Source organism: Pelobates fuscus, chromosome 1 (assembly GCF_036172605.1).
Source record: "Pelobates fuscus isolate aPelFus1 chromosome 1, aPelFus1.pri, whole genome shotgun sequence".
Lineage (NCBI taxonomy): Eukaryota > Metazoa > Chordata > Amphibia > Anura > Pelobatidae > Pelobates > Pelobates fuscus.
Genome location: NC_086317.1, coordinates 98,399,919 through 98,419,892, shown reverse-complemented (window position 1 = coordinate 98,419,892; position 19,974 = coordinate 98,399,919). Strand labels below are relative to the sequence as shown.

Here is a 19,974-nt window from a genome sequence, read left to right as displayed (position 1 = left end):
GTTTTTTCTGCCTTGAGATAATTGAGTTACTTACAGGACTTTACTCAATTATCTCCCAAGCAGAGGGGAGGGATTGTGTGCTGTACATGGGCGTGTCACAGACTGTATGTTTGTTTTAGTTTGGTTTGTGTCCTTTGTGTTCCTGTGCCCCATGAGGTCCAGGGGGTGTTTCTCTGGCCTGAAGAATTGTATAAAAGCCAACCTGAACCATTAAAGCTCAGATCATCTTGCGCCTTCATGAAGTTTCAGCTCATGTTTGGGGGGATTGGAGAACCACACTCTGGGGAATTGCTATAATCACTATAATCCCCTGAGTATAATCACTAAGCTCTTGTAAGAGCTTGTTCCTGCTACCCTCTTTGGACTAAGAGAGGTCTACCCACTGGAAGCTGGATCCTGGTCATAGGTCCAGGGTGAGTAGGAGACAGCGAGATCCCAACCAAGCTGCGACGATTTGTGTGGTTTGCAGTAGTTATGGTGTTCCAGCGCAGTGCTTATGGTACTCGTTAGTACTTGGAAGCAGCGATTGACGGAGGTACCCGGTCGGGGTGCCAGGCGGTCCGTCACACCCTCCCATCTTCTGTCTTGTTTCTAGCAATATCTCAGGGCACGATCTTTGTGCTGCCATGACCTATGACCAGAAAATTACGCTAAGTAGTAATACATTTTTCTTTTTACTTGCCATATCCATGGCAGCACAACAATGAGTAATACCCAAGCAATAACCAAGGGAGGGAAAGAAATACACAAGACTTCAAAATTATAAATGCAAAGTGACGACACAGACACCTAATAAGGACATTGGGAAATTAAAAACGGATTTCCTACTATTGCCACATTATCAAATTGACCAACTCAAATGTACCAAAAAAAATGTCTGATAAAAGTATTGGCTGAGGACCAAGCAGCCATTATGACTGTTGGAATTTCACTGAAATTCCAACCCAGTCAAGAGATATACAAAGATAAACTAGAGACTACTTTTGTCTCTGTATTTCTCCTCCGCCTGACACAAGATGGAGCCTATCTGTCAAGACCTGCATCCGTCATCAGTCATGGCTGCAGGGAATTGGCTGGGTCTATGGAGAATCCGGCGGATATGCAGGATCCTCCATAGACCTCAAAGCTGTACTCTTGCACATGTGAGGGACAGGTTCAAGTATGTAATTTCCCCCTGCCCCACACGGTGTACAATGACTATCGGTCATTGTAATAAGCTCTCTCCACTACATCTGTCAGTCAGCATAGCATGAGGATACAGAGAAAATTGAAATGAAACAATGCATCTATTCCTACTCTTCATTTGCAGTGTTTGCTATGGCTTTTTTTTAAACTAGATTATGTCACCTAATTTGCTAAATCTTTAATATAAATTTAAAAAAGATTAACACAAATTGTAGGTAATTATTTCAATGTTTTAATCAATGTTTTTAAGGGTATTAATTCCAGAGATGTGACAGTTCCCTTTTCAAGATTAACATGTTTATTTAATATTTATTTTACTTAAACACTAACAAACAAAAATCTTTTACATTTTTTTTTATATATAGATAAGGACGTATACACTTTCGGCCTTGGTCAGTTTGGCCAGTTGGGACATGGCACTCATATTTTTGAAGCTCAGTTGCCCAAAGTAGTGGTTGATTTAAAGACTTGTCAGATTCGCTATGTTGCTTGTGGGGAAAATCACACGGCTGTGATTACAGGTGAGAAAACAATGCTCTTCTGTGCATACCTATTCCGAATATGGAACTTACTGAAATACTGTCAACCAAACAGCTGTTTTAAAGGAGATTGGTGCTGTGTTTTTAAATATGTGTACTTACAAAGAAAAATATCACTGCATGTTTCCCTTTAAAGGGACACTATAGCCACCAGAACAACTACAGCTTATTGAATTTGTTCTGGTGAGTAGAATCCTTACCTTCAGGCTATTTGCTGTAAACACTGTCTTTTCAGAGTAAATGCAGTGTTTACATTACAGCCTAGTGATAACTTCACTGGCCACTCCTCAGATAGCTGTTAGAGATCCTTCCTGGGTCATGGCTGCCTAAAATGCATCCACACATTTAGTATCACCTCCCTCTGCATGCAGACACTGGCCTTTCCTCATAGAGATTCATTGATTCAATTCATCTCTATGAGGAGATGCTGATTGACCAGGGCTGTGTTTGAATCATGCTGGCTCTGCCCCTGATCTGCCTCCTTGTCAGTCTCAGCCAATCCTATGGGGAAGCACTGTGATTGGATCAGGCTACCAGTTCTGATGATGTCAGCAGACTGCTGTTTTGTTTGTTGTTGAGGCAAACGGCATGCAGAGTTACAGCTTCTGGCTTGAATACAGTAAGTTTTTTGCTATATTTATGGAAGCATTAGGGGCCCAGGGGGGCTAGATGGTGGTGTTAACACTATAGGGTCAGGAATACATGTTTGTGTTCCTGATCCTATAGTGATCCTTTAAATGGCTCTACTATGTGGTAGCTTATCAATTGGCATACAATGGTTATTCTAAACGAGAATTGTGATGTACATAAAGTTTTATTTATGTTTATAACAAGTTGTTGGACAAGAGCAACTAAAATGAATGTGGTTTAAAGAGTAAGTCTAGACGACATAATCACTATATAGTGTACAGTAGTGTTTATGGTGCAAGGCAGGGTTCGACAAATCCCAGGTTGCCATGGTGACTAGGGATTTTGTCCTGACGTCTGGGATATATCGGCCGAAGATGTGAGGGAAAATGCAGACAGCCGACCAGCTGTGGGAGAGCAAAGGTGGGCCAGTCGCTGCTGTGTGGAATGGAGCCTAACAGTGAGGGAGGGAGATGTCCTCTCTCTGGTCTGCTCCCTTGCGCTCTGCAGTGATGCTAGGAGCCGGAATATGATGTAATTCTGGCCCAGGCATAGTAAACCGTGTGCGACAGGGAGCAGAGCAGGAAGATGACAGCAGCCCCACTAGACCACAGGGAAGGCATATCCACTCCAGCTCTCCAAAGGTAAGGAGGCTGAGTGGATTTCAATAAAAATGTATATATATATTTTAATTAACTCTTTGGAGTGTGAGTCAGTCTCTCTCTCTCTCTCTCTCTCTCTCTCTCTCTCTCTCTCTCTCTAAAACTTACCAGACTCCTTTATAATAGCATGCATTTTATTGTAGACAGGGGCCTTCTCTATACGTTTGGTGATGGACGTCATGGCAAACTAGGATTAGGGGAAGAGAATTTCACCAATCAATTTGTGCCTAAATTGTGCTATAACTTTTTGAATTATCAAGTCCAGTCGGTAAATATTACATCTTTAATCTTATCTTTTCTTTGCTTTCTTTAAGCCTTAACCACGTTTCACTCCAAGTGTTGCTTGGAAACAAGTAAATTAGTGTTTCCATCTTTTTTTTTATTTGAGAATATTTACATATAAAGAATTTGCCCAGGGCTCAATGCAGAAATAAGATATAATTAATATCTGAATCTGACACCTTAAAGTGAACATGTCATGACAGATATAGGTTTACAAATTTTTTTAACCATTTACCTTGACTCATCTTGTACAATTAAGTGTTTAAGTGACATCCTATTAAAAGCTCATATTCTAATGTATTCCATTATCCCTGTCTCCTGCTGAGAGTGTCAATCATGTTTTCAGTGAATGTTACACTTGCTGTAAGACACACCTCTCCTGCATATTTCTGTTTGGGAAGCACAGACCTGCTTCCTATAACAGGTCAAAAGTCCCCATCTCGTTATGTTGGCTTCATGATATGAAAATAAAACATTTTCTTTCTTTCTATTCTCAGATTTCCCATTGATAGCTTCAGCAATATATTATTCTGTCTCTTTATCTCCATGCTTCTGCTGCTCTCACACATTACCTGCCTCTCCTCCCTATTTCTCCTTGCAGGCATTGCTTTATCTAAGCTTAAAGTGGCTTTCCTCCCCTGAACAATAAGTATTTCATAAAAATAAAATCTTTATGAAATACTCGTTATGACTGTGTCGGAATTTCACTGAAATTTCAGCAGAGTCAAGAGATATATAGGTACCTTTTTTCCTGGATGAAATTACGTCTGCTTCCTAGCAGTGGATTGATACGCATAGTGGTCTGATGGGAGAAAACCCTCAGTGGGTCTATACACATTTTCTTGACAGACCTCTTGTTAGTTTGAAACGTTGCTGTTCATTTTGTTTCAATAAATCTGCCTGCGGCTTTCACATTTGGAGTGCCTGTGAATCTTTCTTATTGCCTTGTCGTATTGGGATTGCTGGTCCTGTTCCAGAGCACCCGTGGCCGTTGGGATTGAGTGCGGTTCCTGCAACCAACTTTTGCTATACACATTTTCAGTCTTATATTAGTGCAAAGTTACTAATCAAGAATACAGCAAAAAAAAAACATATGTTCCCAAATAACACACAATAATAAAAAATGTGTAGGCTAAAAGTGGTTGCTATTAAAAAGAAAAAAAAGCAAGTTTAGCAGAAAAAGAAAGTATACAAAAAAAACGTCAGACCTTCAGAAATATAATCACATAAATATAACATACTACATTAACATACTAAACCATAGATAGTACAACCTGTATAACGCCCTCTTTCCTTTTTCTTCATGTCATTTGCCCCCTACAACAGGGTATTAACCAATGCAATATTTACCATTTTAGGTGGCATGTGGTGGTTGCCATATGATCGTTTTTGCGACTCCAAGGTCTAAAGAATCTATAGATGAGCTTAAGAAAAAATATTTAACTGTTCATTCCATAAATCAGGATTCTGAAATGTCCTCATTACTGCAAAGAACATATTCTGCACGCTTTAGACGGAGAGAGAAAGTAAGTCGATGAAATAAAGGTTTGTTATATTGTTTAACATTCTAGCTTAATTTCTAATATGCCTAAAACTAAGGTGAGTCTATTCGTTAAATGGAAAATGAAGGAAAAATAGCCTAGTTGAGGAAACAAAATATAAAAATAATTTTTAGGTTGTGACAGATGTTTTGGTTATTTTGCACCATGCTGCATAGATGTTATCGGTGGAAAAAATGTTTTAGAAATGTAAATATCTGAAACATCATATTGCTAACTTGACAAACTCATGAACAGTCCTTTCCAGCAACTATGGACAAGAGAATTTGAAGAGTTAAAAGTGATCACGTTTTCCCTCAAACACTGCCAAGTCGCCGAAAGCCCGGTCATCCCGTGCGGTACAACCTACATAAGCTTAGGCCCCTGCAAGAGAGGCCCTCAAGCCCACAGCTCACGACCACACAGAGCTCCTACCCAGCATGCTGTAAAGACACAGGCAATGGAGAGGGGCCCGCCGATAACACAACGACTCAGACAACCCACCTCAATATCTTGCAGCCGTTCCTCTGTGGGACACACTAGCGGGGGCAGAGTCCTGGCCCGCAGGCCGCAAGGTGGCATGACACATACTCAGCAACACCGACCATGAGCACCGAGAGACACTGGTCCTGCAGATGGCCTTTGTCCTATCGGCGCGACACAGGAGCGCACCTCCACATGGGACTGGTGGTGCCCACGCATATGGAACAGTGGACTCATGCCTTCCAAGGTTTGCAGCCTGCCACAGTTAGGCATCGGTTAAACAGCCTTATGCAGGCCCCTTAGTGACAAGCTTTAGTTTAAGGGCTTGAGATAAATTGATTTGCTGCTCTACCGTTGGCAACAGCTTTACTAACCTAGATTCTCCCTCTGTTCGAATTGTTGTGGGGTATAGCCCAGTGGTTATTTTATTTTACTTTATTGAATTTCATCCTGTATGTTACCCAACAGTATAATGCTTTATATTAATACGTGTTACTTTACTCAGCATCCATGTGTGTAAAATCCATGTTGTCCAAGAAAAGTTAATTTTTTTTTTTGTTTTCCATATAATGCCTATCGTGCCTGACTGCCTGCATGGCCTTATACTAAAAATCCTACTTCAGCACCCTCAGGCATTAATAGCACCATCCTGTTTACCTATAAAAAAAAAAAAAAGTGATCATATTTTCAAAATGTTAGACTCTGCAATACTGGATTGTGTGACTGTCTGAGAGTATTTGGGACCGGGTGGTTCTCTGTCTGTTAAAGGAACACTATAGGGTCAGGAAATCAAACATGTTATCCTGACCCTTTAGTGCAAAACCCACCATTTAGGTCCTTGCCCCCCTTAGCCCACTCAGAATGGGTTAAAAACCTTATTCTCAGCTCTCCACGGGTACGCCGGTGCTGGATTTTTAGCCAATCAGCATCTCCTCATAGAAACGCATTGAATCAATGCATCTCTATGAGGAAAAGTCAGCGTCCCCATGCAGAGTGTGGAGACGCTGAATGGCAGGGCTGCCTACTGTGCAGCACTGCCCCAGGCAGCGCCTCCAGTGGCCACTTGGAGGTGTCCCTAGGGCAATGTAAACACTGCCTTTTATTTGAAAAGGCAGTGTTTGCATAACAATGCCTGAATGCAATGATTATATTCACCAGAACAACTACATCAAGCTGTAGTTGTTCTGGTGACTATAGTGTCCCTTTAATGTTAAAGGTTGGACAGAATTGACATTAAAAGTGTTAATTCCATATTTTTAGTATCACTGGGGAGGAGACTGTGTCCTGGTACCTCAGAGATTCTCATTTTTGTCAGATTGCTTCCAAACTAATTGAAATAAATCCTGGGATTAGCACCTAGAGACTTCAGGCAAACATAACCACTATATCGAGCTGTAGTGTACTGTTCCATGGAAAATGTCCCTTTTAATGGAGATCTCTATTGGAATGTTTAATGGCTCCTTTTCATCTGTTGGCAGGGGGGGGGGATTTTGTAAATGTTTTTTCACCTGAAAATGAATTTGCATGTCATGTCGTCCATCTCCCATTGAATGTCGCATTCTTTTTTTTTTTTTTTTTTTTTTTAACGGACTTCTTTTGCTTATGAAACTTCACAAAACTTGACAGTGGACAGAGCTTACGTCCGCTCCACTTCCATTGTCCAGTTCAATTTTGGTATTTTTTCTTACCTTTCTTCTGCGTTCCGCAATGTCAAATCTCACTTTGTTCTCTTTCTGTCTATGTTGACTTGCACACTGCCTGAAAAAAAAAAAAAGGGCTTTTAACAGAGCCTCTTTAAAAATGTATCCGTTTTATGTATTGTTTCAGTAATACAGACTTGCATAGCCAATTAGAAGTTCATATTATCTTAATTAACTCTATACATTTCCTGAAACCCAACCTCCATAAAACACATGGCTGTTCCATAAAATATTTTAATGTCCCTCTTAAAATACTACTCTTCGCAAAACCTTTCCCATCATGCACTTATCCATATTTTAATTAGTTTGGGATTGTCATTATTTAAAGCGGCTCTGTTACGGTCTGTGGTCTTTGCCTAATTTGCAAAGATCCCAAATGGTGACATCGCCACTAGGGATCCTATGGCCAAGAGCTTGATTTCCCCACAGCCATCACTGGTGACAGCTGGGGAAAATGACAAGCTTGACTGTGGTAATTCTACCTTTTGTCAAGCTTAGGAAAATTATTGAGACAAAGTAGACCCTACTTTGTCTCCGTATATCTTTTAACTGGATAGAAATTTCAGTAAATCTTAAATATTTTATCTTAAAGAATTACACTTTAAATTTTTTTTTTATTATTATATATGCTGGTGACAGAGCTGCTTCAAGTTCCTTCTCACTTGCTTTATAAATCTTGTACATAAAGGAGCAATGATGTATTTAAAATAAATATAATGATTTTATTTTTATTTATTTTTATTTTTTTTATTAATATGCTAAAGAATCCAAAATCTTTCTTTAACCCCCGTAAGAACCAAACTTCTAGAATAAAAGGGAATCATGACATGTCAGACATGTCATGTGTCCTTAAGGGGTTAAAGGCTGTTGTGACACAGTGTACTGAACATATGTTAAGGGAAATAAAAGTGAAACCTATAAATATTATTTTCGTACTCCATTGAACACATTATTCTTGATTTTAATTTTATTGTTGTCCCAAATATATAATATGCTATGTTTTCTTGTTATACTGAACAACTTTTTGAAAATATATATATATTTTTTTATTTATTTAAAGGAAATATCACATGAACAAAACCGTCCCCTGAGTCGTACATTGCCACCATTGAGTAAAAGCAATATTAAATCTACCATGCCTGTTACGAGTAATACCATTCCTCCAAAGCTGCTTAAAGTGAGGCAGCAACATTCTGAATCTTTGAATACACGTGAACCCTATGAATCAGCAATGGACTCTATGCCAAGTAAGATCCCTATGGTGTCTCTGGCTTTCATTAGAACAAGATCAAGATCCTTGTAACAATAGACCAATGCATGTAATATTTTTTTTCCTGTACAACATACCTTTTCAGGACATGTTCTGAAAGAAGAATTAGTAATTGTGTGTTTTTGTGTTTAAGTGATGAGGTTTATTCTTGCATTGTTTGTCTTTTTAGAAAAACCTATAAAACTTACAAAAAATGGGATTTATAAACCCTATGGCTGACTGTATGTGTTAAGAAAAGATAGTGATACTTGGCAGCTCCACACTCATTAGGAAAATAGACTATAAACAAAAAGGATAGGTCCTTTTTTCATTCAAATCCTTCATGCATGTACTTTATTCTGGCAGTAAAGTGGTTAACTAAAGTATAAACATCTTTATTTACATGTATTTTGCAGAATGAAATTTAGTCCATAAAGCCTCACTCTTAAAGGGACACTATAGTCCCTCAGACCACTTCAGCTCAATGAAGTGGTCTGGGTACCAGGTCCCTCAGGTTTTAAACCTTCACATGTACACATATCAGTTTCAGAGAAACTAGTATGTTTACATAGCAGGGTTAATCCAACCTCTAGTGGCTGTCTTCCTGACAGCTGCTAGAAGCGCTTCTGCGATGCTGGATGTGAAATTCGCATCCAGCATGCAGAACATACATAGGAAAGCATTGAGAAATGCTTTCCTTCGGACTGTTACAATTTTCCGCGCATGCGCATTCCGCTCCACTCAGGCGCTGACGTCGGCGGGGGAGGAGAGGTCACCAGCGCTGGGTTAAGGCAAGCTGCTGAAGGGGGGACCCTGAGGGTGAGGGTCCATTATACTAGCAGTAAATATAAGTAAGTGTCAGGAAAACGGGTTTGTTTTCCTGACACTATAGTGATCCTTTAATCTAGAAATGATTACTAGATTTAGAGGAACAGATTTCTCTGCCAGTAGCCAATATTTACTGATAGTAATACCTGCAAGTGTGCAGAAAATGTCACCTCACCCTCTGCTTCCAAACAGTAAAGGAAGTTTCAGTGCCTTATATCATTCCTAAAGTCAGGAAGGGGGAGGAGTGAATGGACTCTACCGTTTCACTGTTAGCTATACATTACCATTTGGTGTTAGATAAACGTTCCACTTGATGTTTTAAATAGTTATTTTCTAAATTTATGATATAACTGGATTTACAGTATGTTGGCCTAATGCTCAAATGCAGCCATTTGATTTACATTCTGTTGCTATTTTTAGTAGGCATTACTGCTAGTATAATGACTTGGGTCCTTACCAATACTAGCAAGATATTTGACCATTTTTATTTATCTATTTTTATCACACTGCGTGTATGTAATAAAAATTTTCATATTTTGTTTCAATTTATATTTGTATATAATTAAAGAAACACTATAGTCACCTAAACTACTTTAGCTAAATAAAGCAGTTTTAGTGTATAGATCATTCCCCTGCAATTTCACTGCTCAATTCACTGTCATTTAGGAGTTAAATCACTTTGTTTCTGTTTATGCAGCCCTAGCCACACCTCCCCTGGCTATGATTGACAGAGCCTGCATGAAAAAAAAAACTGGTTTCACTTTCAAACAGATGTGATTTACCTTAAATAATTGTATCTCAATCTCTAAATTGAACTTTAATCACATACAGGAGGCTCTTGCATGGTCTAGCAAGCTATTAACATAGCAGGGGATAAGGAAATCTTAATTAAACAGAACTTGCCATAAAGAAAGCCTAAATAGGGCTCTCTTTACAGGAAGTGTTTATGGAAGGCTGTCCAAGTCACATGCAGGGAGGTGTGCCTAGGGTTCATAAACAAAGGGATTTAACTCCTAAATGGCAGAGGATTGAGCAGTGAGGCTGCAGGGGCATGTTCTATACACCAAAACTGCTTCATTAAGCTAAAGTTGTTCAGGTGACTAGTGTCCCTTTAAGACCTAGTTACTCCTGTATCTCTTTGTGCCACTCATCCAACCACAACAGGATATAAGATTTTATTTGCTATTTCAGCAACATTATTTTTGGATATATACTATATCCTACACAAGAATTAGGCACTTTAATTGCTGGTTTTAATTCACTTTTCACGAGTATTAGGCAATTTTCTACTCTCTATTTTTAGTTTGTTTATCAATAAAAGTTTAAGCGTTATAATCAGGGACGTCTTGCTACTTGGCATTATATTTTTCCCTGTATGTTTCCCTAGGAAGAGAGGTAAACCCACTATATTAGGATAATTCATGGGGTCTCCATTCTATCCAGTACAAATTCCTCAGTCCCATGCAGGGGGGGGGGGGATGGTTTACAGATAACATCTCCCGCTCTGGGAGATACCAATAGCACAACATTTACAGACAATAGGACACAATACATACATGGGGGGGGGGAACTTAGGAAGGGAAAAAGGTACCGTCACAAGATGTTTTTTTTATTCTTTTTTTTTTTTTTTTTTTTAGCCCTTTACATAGCTGGGGGATTTTCTGTAGTGTTAGGAATACAACTTTGTATTCCAGTCACTGTAGGCACCAAAACAACTTTAACTTAATAAAGAAGTTTTAGTGTATAGATCAGGCATAGGCAACCTTCGGCACTCCAGATGTTTTGGACTACACCTCCCATGATGCTTTGCCAGCATTATGGGGGATGTAGTCCACAACATCTGGAGTGCCGAAGGTTGCCTATTCCTGGTATAGATCATGATCCTGCAGTCTCACTGCTCCATTCTATGCCATTTAGACATTAAATCACTTTGTTTCTACAACCCTAGTCACATCTCCCTGCATGTGACTTGCACAGCCTTAATGAAAAGGAGGCTAGATATTCTAGATTCCTGTACAGTCTGTTTAATCTAGAATTTATCATCTCCTGCTCTGGTAATAGCCTCATAGACCCTGCAGTAACCTCCTGTGTGTGAGTAAAGTTCAATTTAAAGAGCAGGAGCTTAACATTTCTAAAGCAAGTTAACCTCTGAAAATTATTATTATAATTTTTTTTCATGCAGGCTGTGTGAGTCACAGCCAGAGGAGGTGTGGCTAGGACTGCATAAACAGAACCGAAAGGAATTTAACTCCTCAATTATTAAGTTATGTTAAAATTTATATAGCGCCAACAAATTCCGCAGCGCTTTACAGTGGGTGGACGAACAAACATGTAGTTGTAACCAGACAAGTTGGACACACAGGAACAGAGGGGTTGAGGGCCCTGCTCAATGAGCTTACATGCTAGATGGAGTGGGGTAATTGAGCAGACAAACTGCAGGATCATGATCTGTACACTCAAATGTCTTCATTAAGCTGACGTTTTGATGCCTAGTGTATTCCTTTAAATGAATGTGTGTGAAATATTGCAAGATAAAGAATTTAAAGCTTTTCATTTCCCAGATATTTTTTTTTAGAAAGGATGAACGAATAATTGTAAAATAAAATTATGTAGATGTGCATAATTAAAATTTTCATGTGTCTGCAAAGCAATCTATACACAAAATTGCTGTGTTTTCTTAATTACCGACCATACATCCCTTGCTTTCCTATGCTAATGTTTTTCCATTCAAAAAGTGCTTGGGGGTGAAGGTTTTAACTATATATTTCATTTTACAAATTTCACAAGGTAAAGAAAGACACACAAATGATTTGGTGAAAAGTTTCTCAGCCGCGGACAGCTCTGATTCTGAAAGCCAGCGCCAAAGTTATGGGGAAGCCACAGATGTCCTGAACATGGTGAATATTAATCTGTTTAAATGATGCTGTCAACTTCGATTTTGTGAGAAATACAGCTTTATAATGTTTTATGTGGGATCCAGTAAGATAACGTGTGCACATGTTTTTCATACTTGCTGGTTTGTTTAGAACTCTAAAAAGGCTGTAAATTAATTACAGCAATTAAGATCACAAACGGATATAATATGCACCAGCCACTGAAAGTTGAATGTTTTTCGTATAACAGTGCGTGCATTCTGCCTGCACGTGAATAATAATCTGAAATGAAATCATTTTTGCAAATGTACTATTTTAAAAACTCCTTAAGGACACAACTTCAGAAATAAAAGGGAATCATGACGGAATATTTCCGTCATGTGTCCTTAAGGGGTTAATTGTTTTGGCTACTATATATATATATATATATATATATATATATATATATATATATATATATATATATATATATATATATATATATATATATATATATAATATGTATAATTTTTTTAAAAAAACTAATCTGTCAGCCCAGCACAACATTGTTTAATGTTCAGGTATTGACCTATGTGGTTTTTAGTTTAAGATCAGTCTTGCTGTGCATGAACCATGATATTCTTTTGTCTCCTAACTTTCACCCACCATATGAAAATATGATTTTGCTGCCAGATGACTTCCACATAGCATACAACACAGGCAGAACACCTGTTCACACATATATTTTTAACTTGTTTAAAAAAAAAAAAAAGGTGACTTGGTATCTTAGTTTTTTTTTCTCCCAAAGTATCCTTTCTCTTTCTTTTTTCTATCAATTCTTTATTTATGAGTTCTAACCTTAAACTGAAATATGAGTGACGTCATATCACATTGACACGTTTTACTGTTCAGTTTCACTGTTCAGAACACTTAGTCAGCAATGCACTGTCTTGTACAGAATATGAGAAGACATTAATATTTACTATCAATTGTCAAACTATCCTTTCTTATGTAAGTTTGTCAAGCTATAGTATTTATTTGTTTACAGTAAAGTACAGCACCCTAATAGCACGAAAGCATTGTGATACAGGCACATCATAATATGGGTATTTAATTTTTTTATTATTATGATTTTCAATATTTATAGAAACCTATAGATCATAAGCCAGTTGTTAGGCCCCAAAGGCGACCTGGTGCCTTGAATATATCTGCTTCCGGATTGATCCCAAAGAGTTAAGGGAACCTTGTGTATTATGGGTATAATCCACAGATTACATTGATCTAAATGTTTGTGAATGTTTATTGCTTGGATTCATATGTAGCATGACTTTGTCTAGAACATATCCTGTTTTCTTTACATCTGTTTTTCTTTGAAGTCTATAAGTTGTTTTAGTATGGCACTTAACAGTGAGCAGAAAATGAATGCATGTATATATTAGATCTGGCTTGTTGTTCTCATGTGTGTGATAAACAGGTATATATTGGGGGAAAATAAATGTCATCAAGAGTTTCTGGAGACATTGTAATAAATACATGAATAATGGAATAGAAATGTATCTAGAGCTCTGTGATATTCCCCCCCCCCCCCCCCCCCATTAAAATAAGCTTTACCATTCTGTATCTTTTATATTCTACAATATTTTTTGGTTAGGGTTAATGCACCTTCCCCATTTTAATATTCAGAATAATGGCTTGAGGCTGCCAAATAACTGTTGCCATCATTCCTCAGCCCTCCTTACTAGCTTTCCAATAAATGTAGGGCCATTTGGTGTTAGTGCAATGTAGGGAGTCAACATTTAGTGTGTTAGGGAAGTTTGGAGTTCAAGGGTAAGGCACTACTTTTTGACTTATATGTGTTTTTGTGTATTTAAATAGAAATATCTTTTGTTTTTATATATTTATTTTTATGATGATATGACTGCAGTATTGTTAAAGTTAAAAAAAAAAAAGTTACAAATATGTATATTTGTGTGGGTCAAAGACAAAAGCATAAAATAAAGTCCCACCAATATTAGTAAGTTGGCAGTTGTGTGCCAAAAACGACAAACGGGCTAGGACTGAATAAAGAGGGCCCACCTATTAAGAGTATAATCGGAAAGAGGTTCCAAATCATTGGCAGAATGTCAGAAGGTAGCTGGGAGGAGGGGGGAAGATATACGCTGGCAAAAAAAAGAAACCTTCTTTAACTCCAAGCATACTTCCTTTATATTTGTGGCCCGAAGCATACAATAAAGTTTGCGTTATAACATTAGTAGCAAGTCGGCTGTGGTGTGCTGAAACAGACGAACAGGGTAGACCTGAAAAAATAAAAATGGTCAAAAATATTAAAACTACATAAATTAACAAAGTCCTCTAGTGGTTAAGCATACTTGTACCTTGACTGATTCAGCAACTGTACATACCAACAAAACTTTCCAGGTTGTTAGAAAGAAAGCATCAAGGACTTAAAGATGTAATTAATTGATAAGTTGGAAAAAATTATACTGTAATCAAGTGTGCAATGTAGAAAACACGAAACTATGCTTGCTGTAAGAAACTGTATTGTGGATGTGAGTAGTGCTCCATACTAGCTGCTGTCAGAAAATACTAACTTTAACCCCTTAAGGACACATGACGTGTGTGACACGTCATGATTCCCTTTTATTCCAGAAGTTTGGTCCTTAAGGGGTTAAAGGTCCAAGTACATCTTCCAAAAGTGGATCTGAAAAGAATTATCAGAATGCTTATAGACCCCTATTCCTCTATTCTGTGTCTCCTCCCCTCTGTCTTTCCCTGTGTTGTAGCGGCATTTATAACTATAACTGAAAGATAAAAAATTGTCAGTGGGCAAAGCTGTATAACACCCAAGTACTGGTTACCAAGCGCCAAAACAATTAAGCTAAATTAGTGACTTGGGAACCTAACTAGTTACCAAGTGAAAATGAGCAGTTTTACATATGCTTTGGCCCTTTATGGCGGGTTGTTGGGCGATCGATGTTGATTAAATAGATGATAGGTTGGTCGTGACAGACAAGGACCTAAGTGCTTTGTCATTGCAGAGGGTGGGGATGCCAGGTAATAAACATGATTTGGTCCAAGGAGCGAAATACCTCTGAAGTTAAAGGGATTCTCTCGTGCCTGGAAAACAAACCTGTTTTCCTGGTACTGTAGAATCCTGGAGTGCCCCCAACCCACGTCGCTGAAGGGGTTAAAACCCCTTCAGTCACTTAACTGAATCCAGCACGATGTCCCTTGGCGATGGGTCAGGGTGCGCCCACACTTCTCCCCGCCGACGACCGCCAGCGGGGGTGGACCTAATCAGGCAGATGAATGAAAGATAGAATGCTAGAAGTTGATAATAAGAATAAGTGAATAGAAAGTGGAGGGCAAAAAAGGTGTACAGTGGTTCAGTATCCTAAATCCAAAACCTGGAAAGGGACACCAGAGAATTTAGTGTTCATAATTCAGAACTGGTATGATATTGCTGGTATGATAGGTAAATAAGTACCATGAGCCCAAAACCCTAAAATACTGATAGTAGGGGGGGGAGAGGGGCCTGACTGTCATGCCTGACAGACACATCCTTAGTGAGTTCTGGCACTTAAAGGAGCACTATAGTGCCAGAAAAACAAACTTGTTTTCCTGGCACTACAGGGTCATTAGGTGCCGCCCTTCCGCTGGGTTGAAGGGGTTAAAACCCCTTCAACCACTTACCTTTCTCCAGTGCCGGGCTCCCTCTGTGCTGGGGATCTCCCCACCCCCTGTCGACGTCCGATCCGAATGCGCATGAGCGGCAAGAGCCGCGCGCACATTCAAACAGCCAGTATGAAAGCATTACTCAATGCTTTCCTATGGACGTCCAGCGTCTTCTCACTATGATTTTCACAGTGAGAAGCTCCTCTAGCGGCTGTCAGTGAGACAGCCACTAGAGGCTGGATTAACCCTCAGTGAAACATAGCATTTTTCAGCTGCAGGGTTAAAACTAAAGTGGCCTGGCACCCAGACCACTTCATTGAGCTGAAGTGGTCTGTGTGCCTATAGTGGTCCTTTAACTATTATACCGACATAATCTTGCAGATTGTAACCCCGGCTCAGGGTGCCTCTATGGTGCTTTTGAACAGATTGGGAATGTACCTACGTGTGTTGTGATGCCTCTGGGTGTCAACGCTAACGGAGAGCTGTGCGTTGGCTTAGCGGCCTAGTGCGCCTGGAGGCTTGGAGAAGCGTCCGATACCGCTCCTGATCCGTGCTGCTGCTTGGTGCCCCCCTCTTCCTCTGGACCGTTGGGGGTGATCCTGGTCTACTTCCTGGAGACTTCCTAATTACGCTGAGGGCGCGCGGCATTACTGCTACAAAAAAAGCAAGCACGAGACATACTCAGGATGGTGGATGCCATGTGCCCCTCCCATTCCTAGGAAGCAGGTCATGAAGTCCCACACCAACTGCATGAACTTCCCGTGTCCTTCTGTGCAGCAATGGACACTCATCGAAGACCCACTGCACTGAACAACGCGAATAGCAGCCTCCCTGATGGTCCACAGCGTACAGCAGAGCGAAGGGTGCTGGAACCCTTTCATGTTTGGGTCTGCATAATAAGTCGGAGCGGCGAGAGAACCAACATGGGGCCAGCTGCTTATGATCCTTCGAGGCTCCGCAGAGCAGTGAAGCTATACCTCCTAATACACTGGGACATAGGGTCAGTAGAGTGCCTCCGGATGGTCCTATCAGGCTTGCTCAACTACCACAAGGTGATCATATGTGGGCTAATAGGCCCAGTGCCTTTTGTAGTGGGTATGTTGCTCGGCCTCTACAGGGCATCGGCTTACTCAACTGATGAGCTTGGGATGCTCTCTCTCTGGTACATAATCTCAACATTGCTCTTAATGTTCACATTCAGCAGCTGTTTTGTGCCTATATCTCTTTGTGCAGGACGTTTGTTTTTTGTTTGGGGGCCTCCTGGGGGTTTTACTCTTTGCTAAAGCTGCTAGGTATCATCTCGAACCCTTCTCAATGTAATCTTTTGAATTCCCTCTTAGTGCATATGCTCTACTTTCGTATTTGTCTTTGTCTCCAAGCCAAGCACTGTTATTTCTTTTTTTTACTTTAAAAGAAAAAGTATGCACTATTTCCTATTGACACTTTGTTTAATTGATATGTCTCTTTTCTGCTGACTCGTCAATGTCATACTACCTGTGATCTTACAATGCACATAAAATAAAGAATTAAAGAAAATCTGTTCTAACCATTGGGTCGCAGGTTCAAATCCCGGCAGGGTTGACTCAGCCCTTCATCCTTCCGAGGTAGATAAAATGAGTACCATTAAATTGGGTGATAGTAATAACCCCTGGGTGTTGGGCTAAGGTAACATCCCCAGGACATACTTGGAAACCAGAGTAATCTGAATGTACCTTTCCTGGTTAAATACTTTGTTATTAGTGATACCTGTTTCCAAACAAACCAGCGTCTAATAAATTACTCAGTTAACCATATATGAATAAAAAAAACCTTAGATAATTAAAAATGGCCGGTAGGAAGTATAAATGGTGAGACTTGATATTCTGATATGCTCGCAACATATATAGTTATGTAAGATAGGCAGTAAAGACGTTGGCCAGAATAAATGAATAACACGACCCCTGTGAGCTATATACCAAGAGACAAAATTATAGAGTTGTGGATAACCAAGTGCAAGTTTGGAGCAAGTATACATTGCAACAGAAAGGCATAGTATAAAACATTATAATGAGGACATTTGGAGTAACTGAAAATTAACATATTACATCTTATAAAAGAGAATATGACAATGTCATATGACATTCCCCCCAAACAAAACCTGGTTTACTGAATTAAGTAGTGAAGTGAGAATACGTGATACCCCTAAGCAAAGGAAACTGTTAATTATGAAAATTACCAAATAATGTAAATTGTACCGTGAGAACCTGTGTAACTGTTCCTGAAGATAATTAGGGGTTGTTTTGTTGTTATGAACATGGGCCCCATTACGCATCTTTTATGACAACCGGTAATGGTATGATAAACTAAAGCAAACTGCACTCTTGTAGTTTTACAAAGTACTGTGTACTGATCATGTGACATAGAACCATTTGACATAGAACTACATACAAAAATACAAATAATACCAACTCTGTATAGACCATGCTTACCAATATACTGTCCAACTCTGGAGATTAAAATAAGGTAGGTATATAGACTCTATAATGTATAGCGTATCAATTACCAGGTAACTAAGAATCACAGTGACTATGTAGCTTAGCTTAAAGGAACACTATAGTCACCTAAACTACTTTAGCTAAATAAAGCAGTTTTAGTGTATAGATCATTCACCTGCAATTTCACTGCTCAATTCACTGTCATTTAGGAGTTAAATCACTTTGTTTCTGTTTATGCAGCCCTAGCCACACCTCCCCTGGCTGTGATTGACAGAGCCTGCATGAAGAAAAAAAAAAAACTGGTTTCACTTTTTTTTTTATTAATGAGGGTCAGCTTGTTAAAGGAACACTATAGTCACCTAAATTACTTTAGCTAAATAAAGCAGTTTTAGTGTATAGATCATTCCCCTGCAATTTCACTGCTCAATTCACTGTCATTTAGGAGTTAAATCACTTTGTTTCTGTTTATGCAGCCCTAGCCACACCTCCCCTGGCTATGATTGACAGAGCCTGCATGAAAAGAAAAACTGGTTTCACTTTCAAACAGATGTGATTTACCTTAAATAATTGTATCTCAATCTCTAAATTGAACTTTAATCACATACAGGAGGCTCTTGCAGGGCCTAGCAAGCTATTAACATAGCAGGGGATGAGAACATCTTAATTAAACAGAACTTTCAATAAAGAAAGCCTAAATAGGGCTCTCTTTACAGGAAGTGTTTATAGAAGGCTGTGCAAGTCACATGCAGGGAGGTGTGACTAGGGTTCATAAACAAAGGGATTTAACTCCTAAATGGTAGAGGATTGAGCAGTGAGGCTGCAGGGGCATGTTCTATACACCAAAACTGCTTCATTAAGCTAAAGTTGTTTAGGTGACTATAGTGTCCCTTTAAGGAAAGTCAAATGTAATTGAACCAAGTGAATATGTAGGCCGAATGTCCTGAATTAAGTAAAATGTAGCATGTGCAAACATAGGTTAAATGTACTGAATTAAGTGCACATGTAGCTTGGATGGATGAATGTAGCAAATCAAAGTGACTGTGTAGTGTGGTCGAATATACTTGAATCAAGTTGAAAATGTAGCGTGGCCGAATGTAGGCTAAATGTTCTGAGATAAACGGGAATAGTAGCACAGCTGAATGTTAAGTACTAAACCATAAATGACTATGTAGCATGGCTGAAAGTAGGCTAAAATTACTGAGCCAAATGAAAATGCAATAAGTAGAAACTAAAATATAGTGCTCTCAAAAGTACTTAAATACAGCGCATATGTAGTGTGACCAAACCCAGACCAAATGTACTGAACCACAGTAAATTGGTATAGTGGGGGGTGGACCTATCCGGGCAACAAGCTTGTACACCGCTTTTTGTGCCCCTAGCGTCCGGGGGACAACCCGTTGACCTGATAGACACCTCACTTGGACTACCCTTAGGCCTACAACGACGGGGCTAGGGGGAGACTGCCGCTCTGCTTGCCCCACAAGCTGAAGTCACAGACTCGCGCTCTTACACCCCCGCCCTCTGGACCGGTGGGGGCAATCCCAGTCCCTGCTGACCTGCTGCAAGGTGGTCTCTGAAGCATGGCGGGAAACACTAGTCGACACTGCGACCCTGCTGACTCCAAGATGGCGGACACACTCACGCTTACACCTTGAGGTACACTGCATGCACCTACCGGGAAATCCGGCTACCTAAGAGGCTCAACATCGTCACTGGAGGCTATTTTTACCAAATTTTTAGCCAAATTGAGGGCACACATGGCGAACCCCACCTCCTCATCCGCACCTCCAACAAAGCAGAATCAGGGAAAAGCCCCCTCCGGGTAATCAAATCAAACACGCTCCTGTCACCCCCAAATAACGCCGCCTGGACCGAGGGCC

General features: G+C 39.7%; 1 protein-coding gene across 1 annotated transcript in view; it reads left to right on the top strand.

Annotated features, from left to right (window-relative positions):
• Nucleotides 1–19,974, top strand: part of RPGR (retinitis pigmentosa GTPase regulator) — a 76,783-nt gene that overhangs the window by 45,622 nt on the left and 11,187 nt on the right. Inside the window, exons 8-12 of the mRNA XM_063445063.1 lie at nt 1,551–1,706; nt 3,157–3,281; nt 4,654–4,821; nt 8,077–8,263; nt 11,881–11,990. Coding sequence (XP_063301133.1) covers nt 1,551–1,706; nt 3,157–3,281; nt 4,654–4,821; nt 8,077–8,263; nt 11,881–11,990 — 746 coding nt within the window. The remainder of the gene's footprint in view (nt 1–1,550; nt 1,707–3,156; nt 3,282–4,653; nt 4,822–8,076; nt 8,264–11,880; nt 11,991–19,974) is intronic.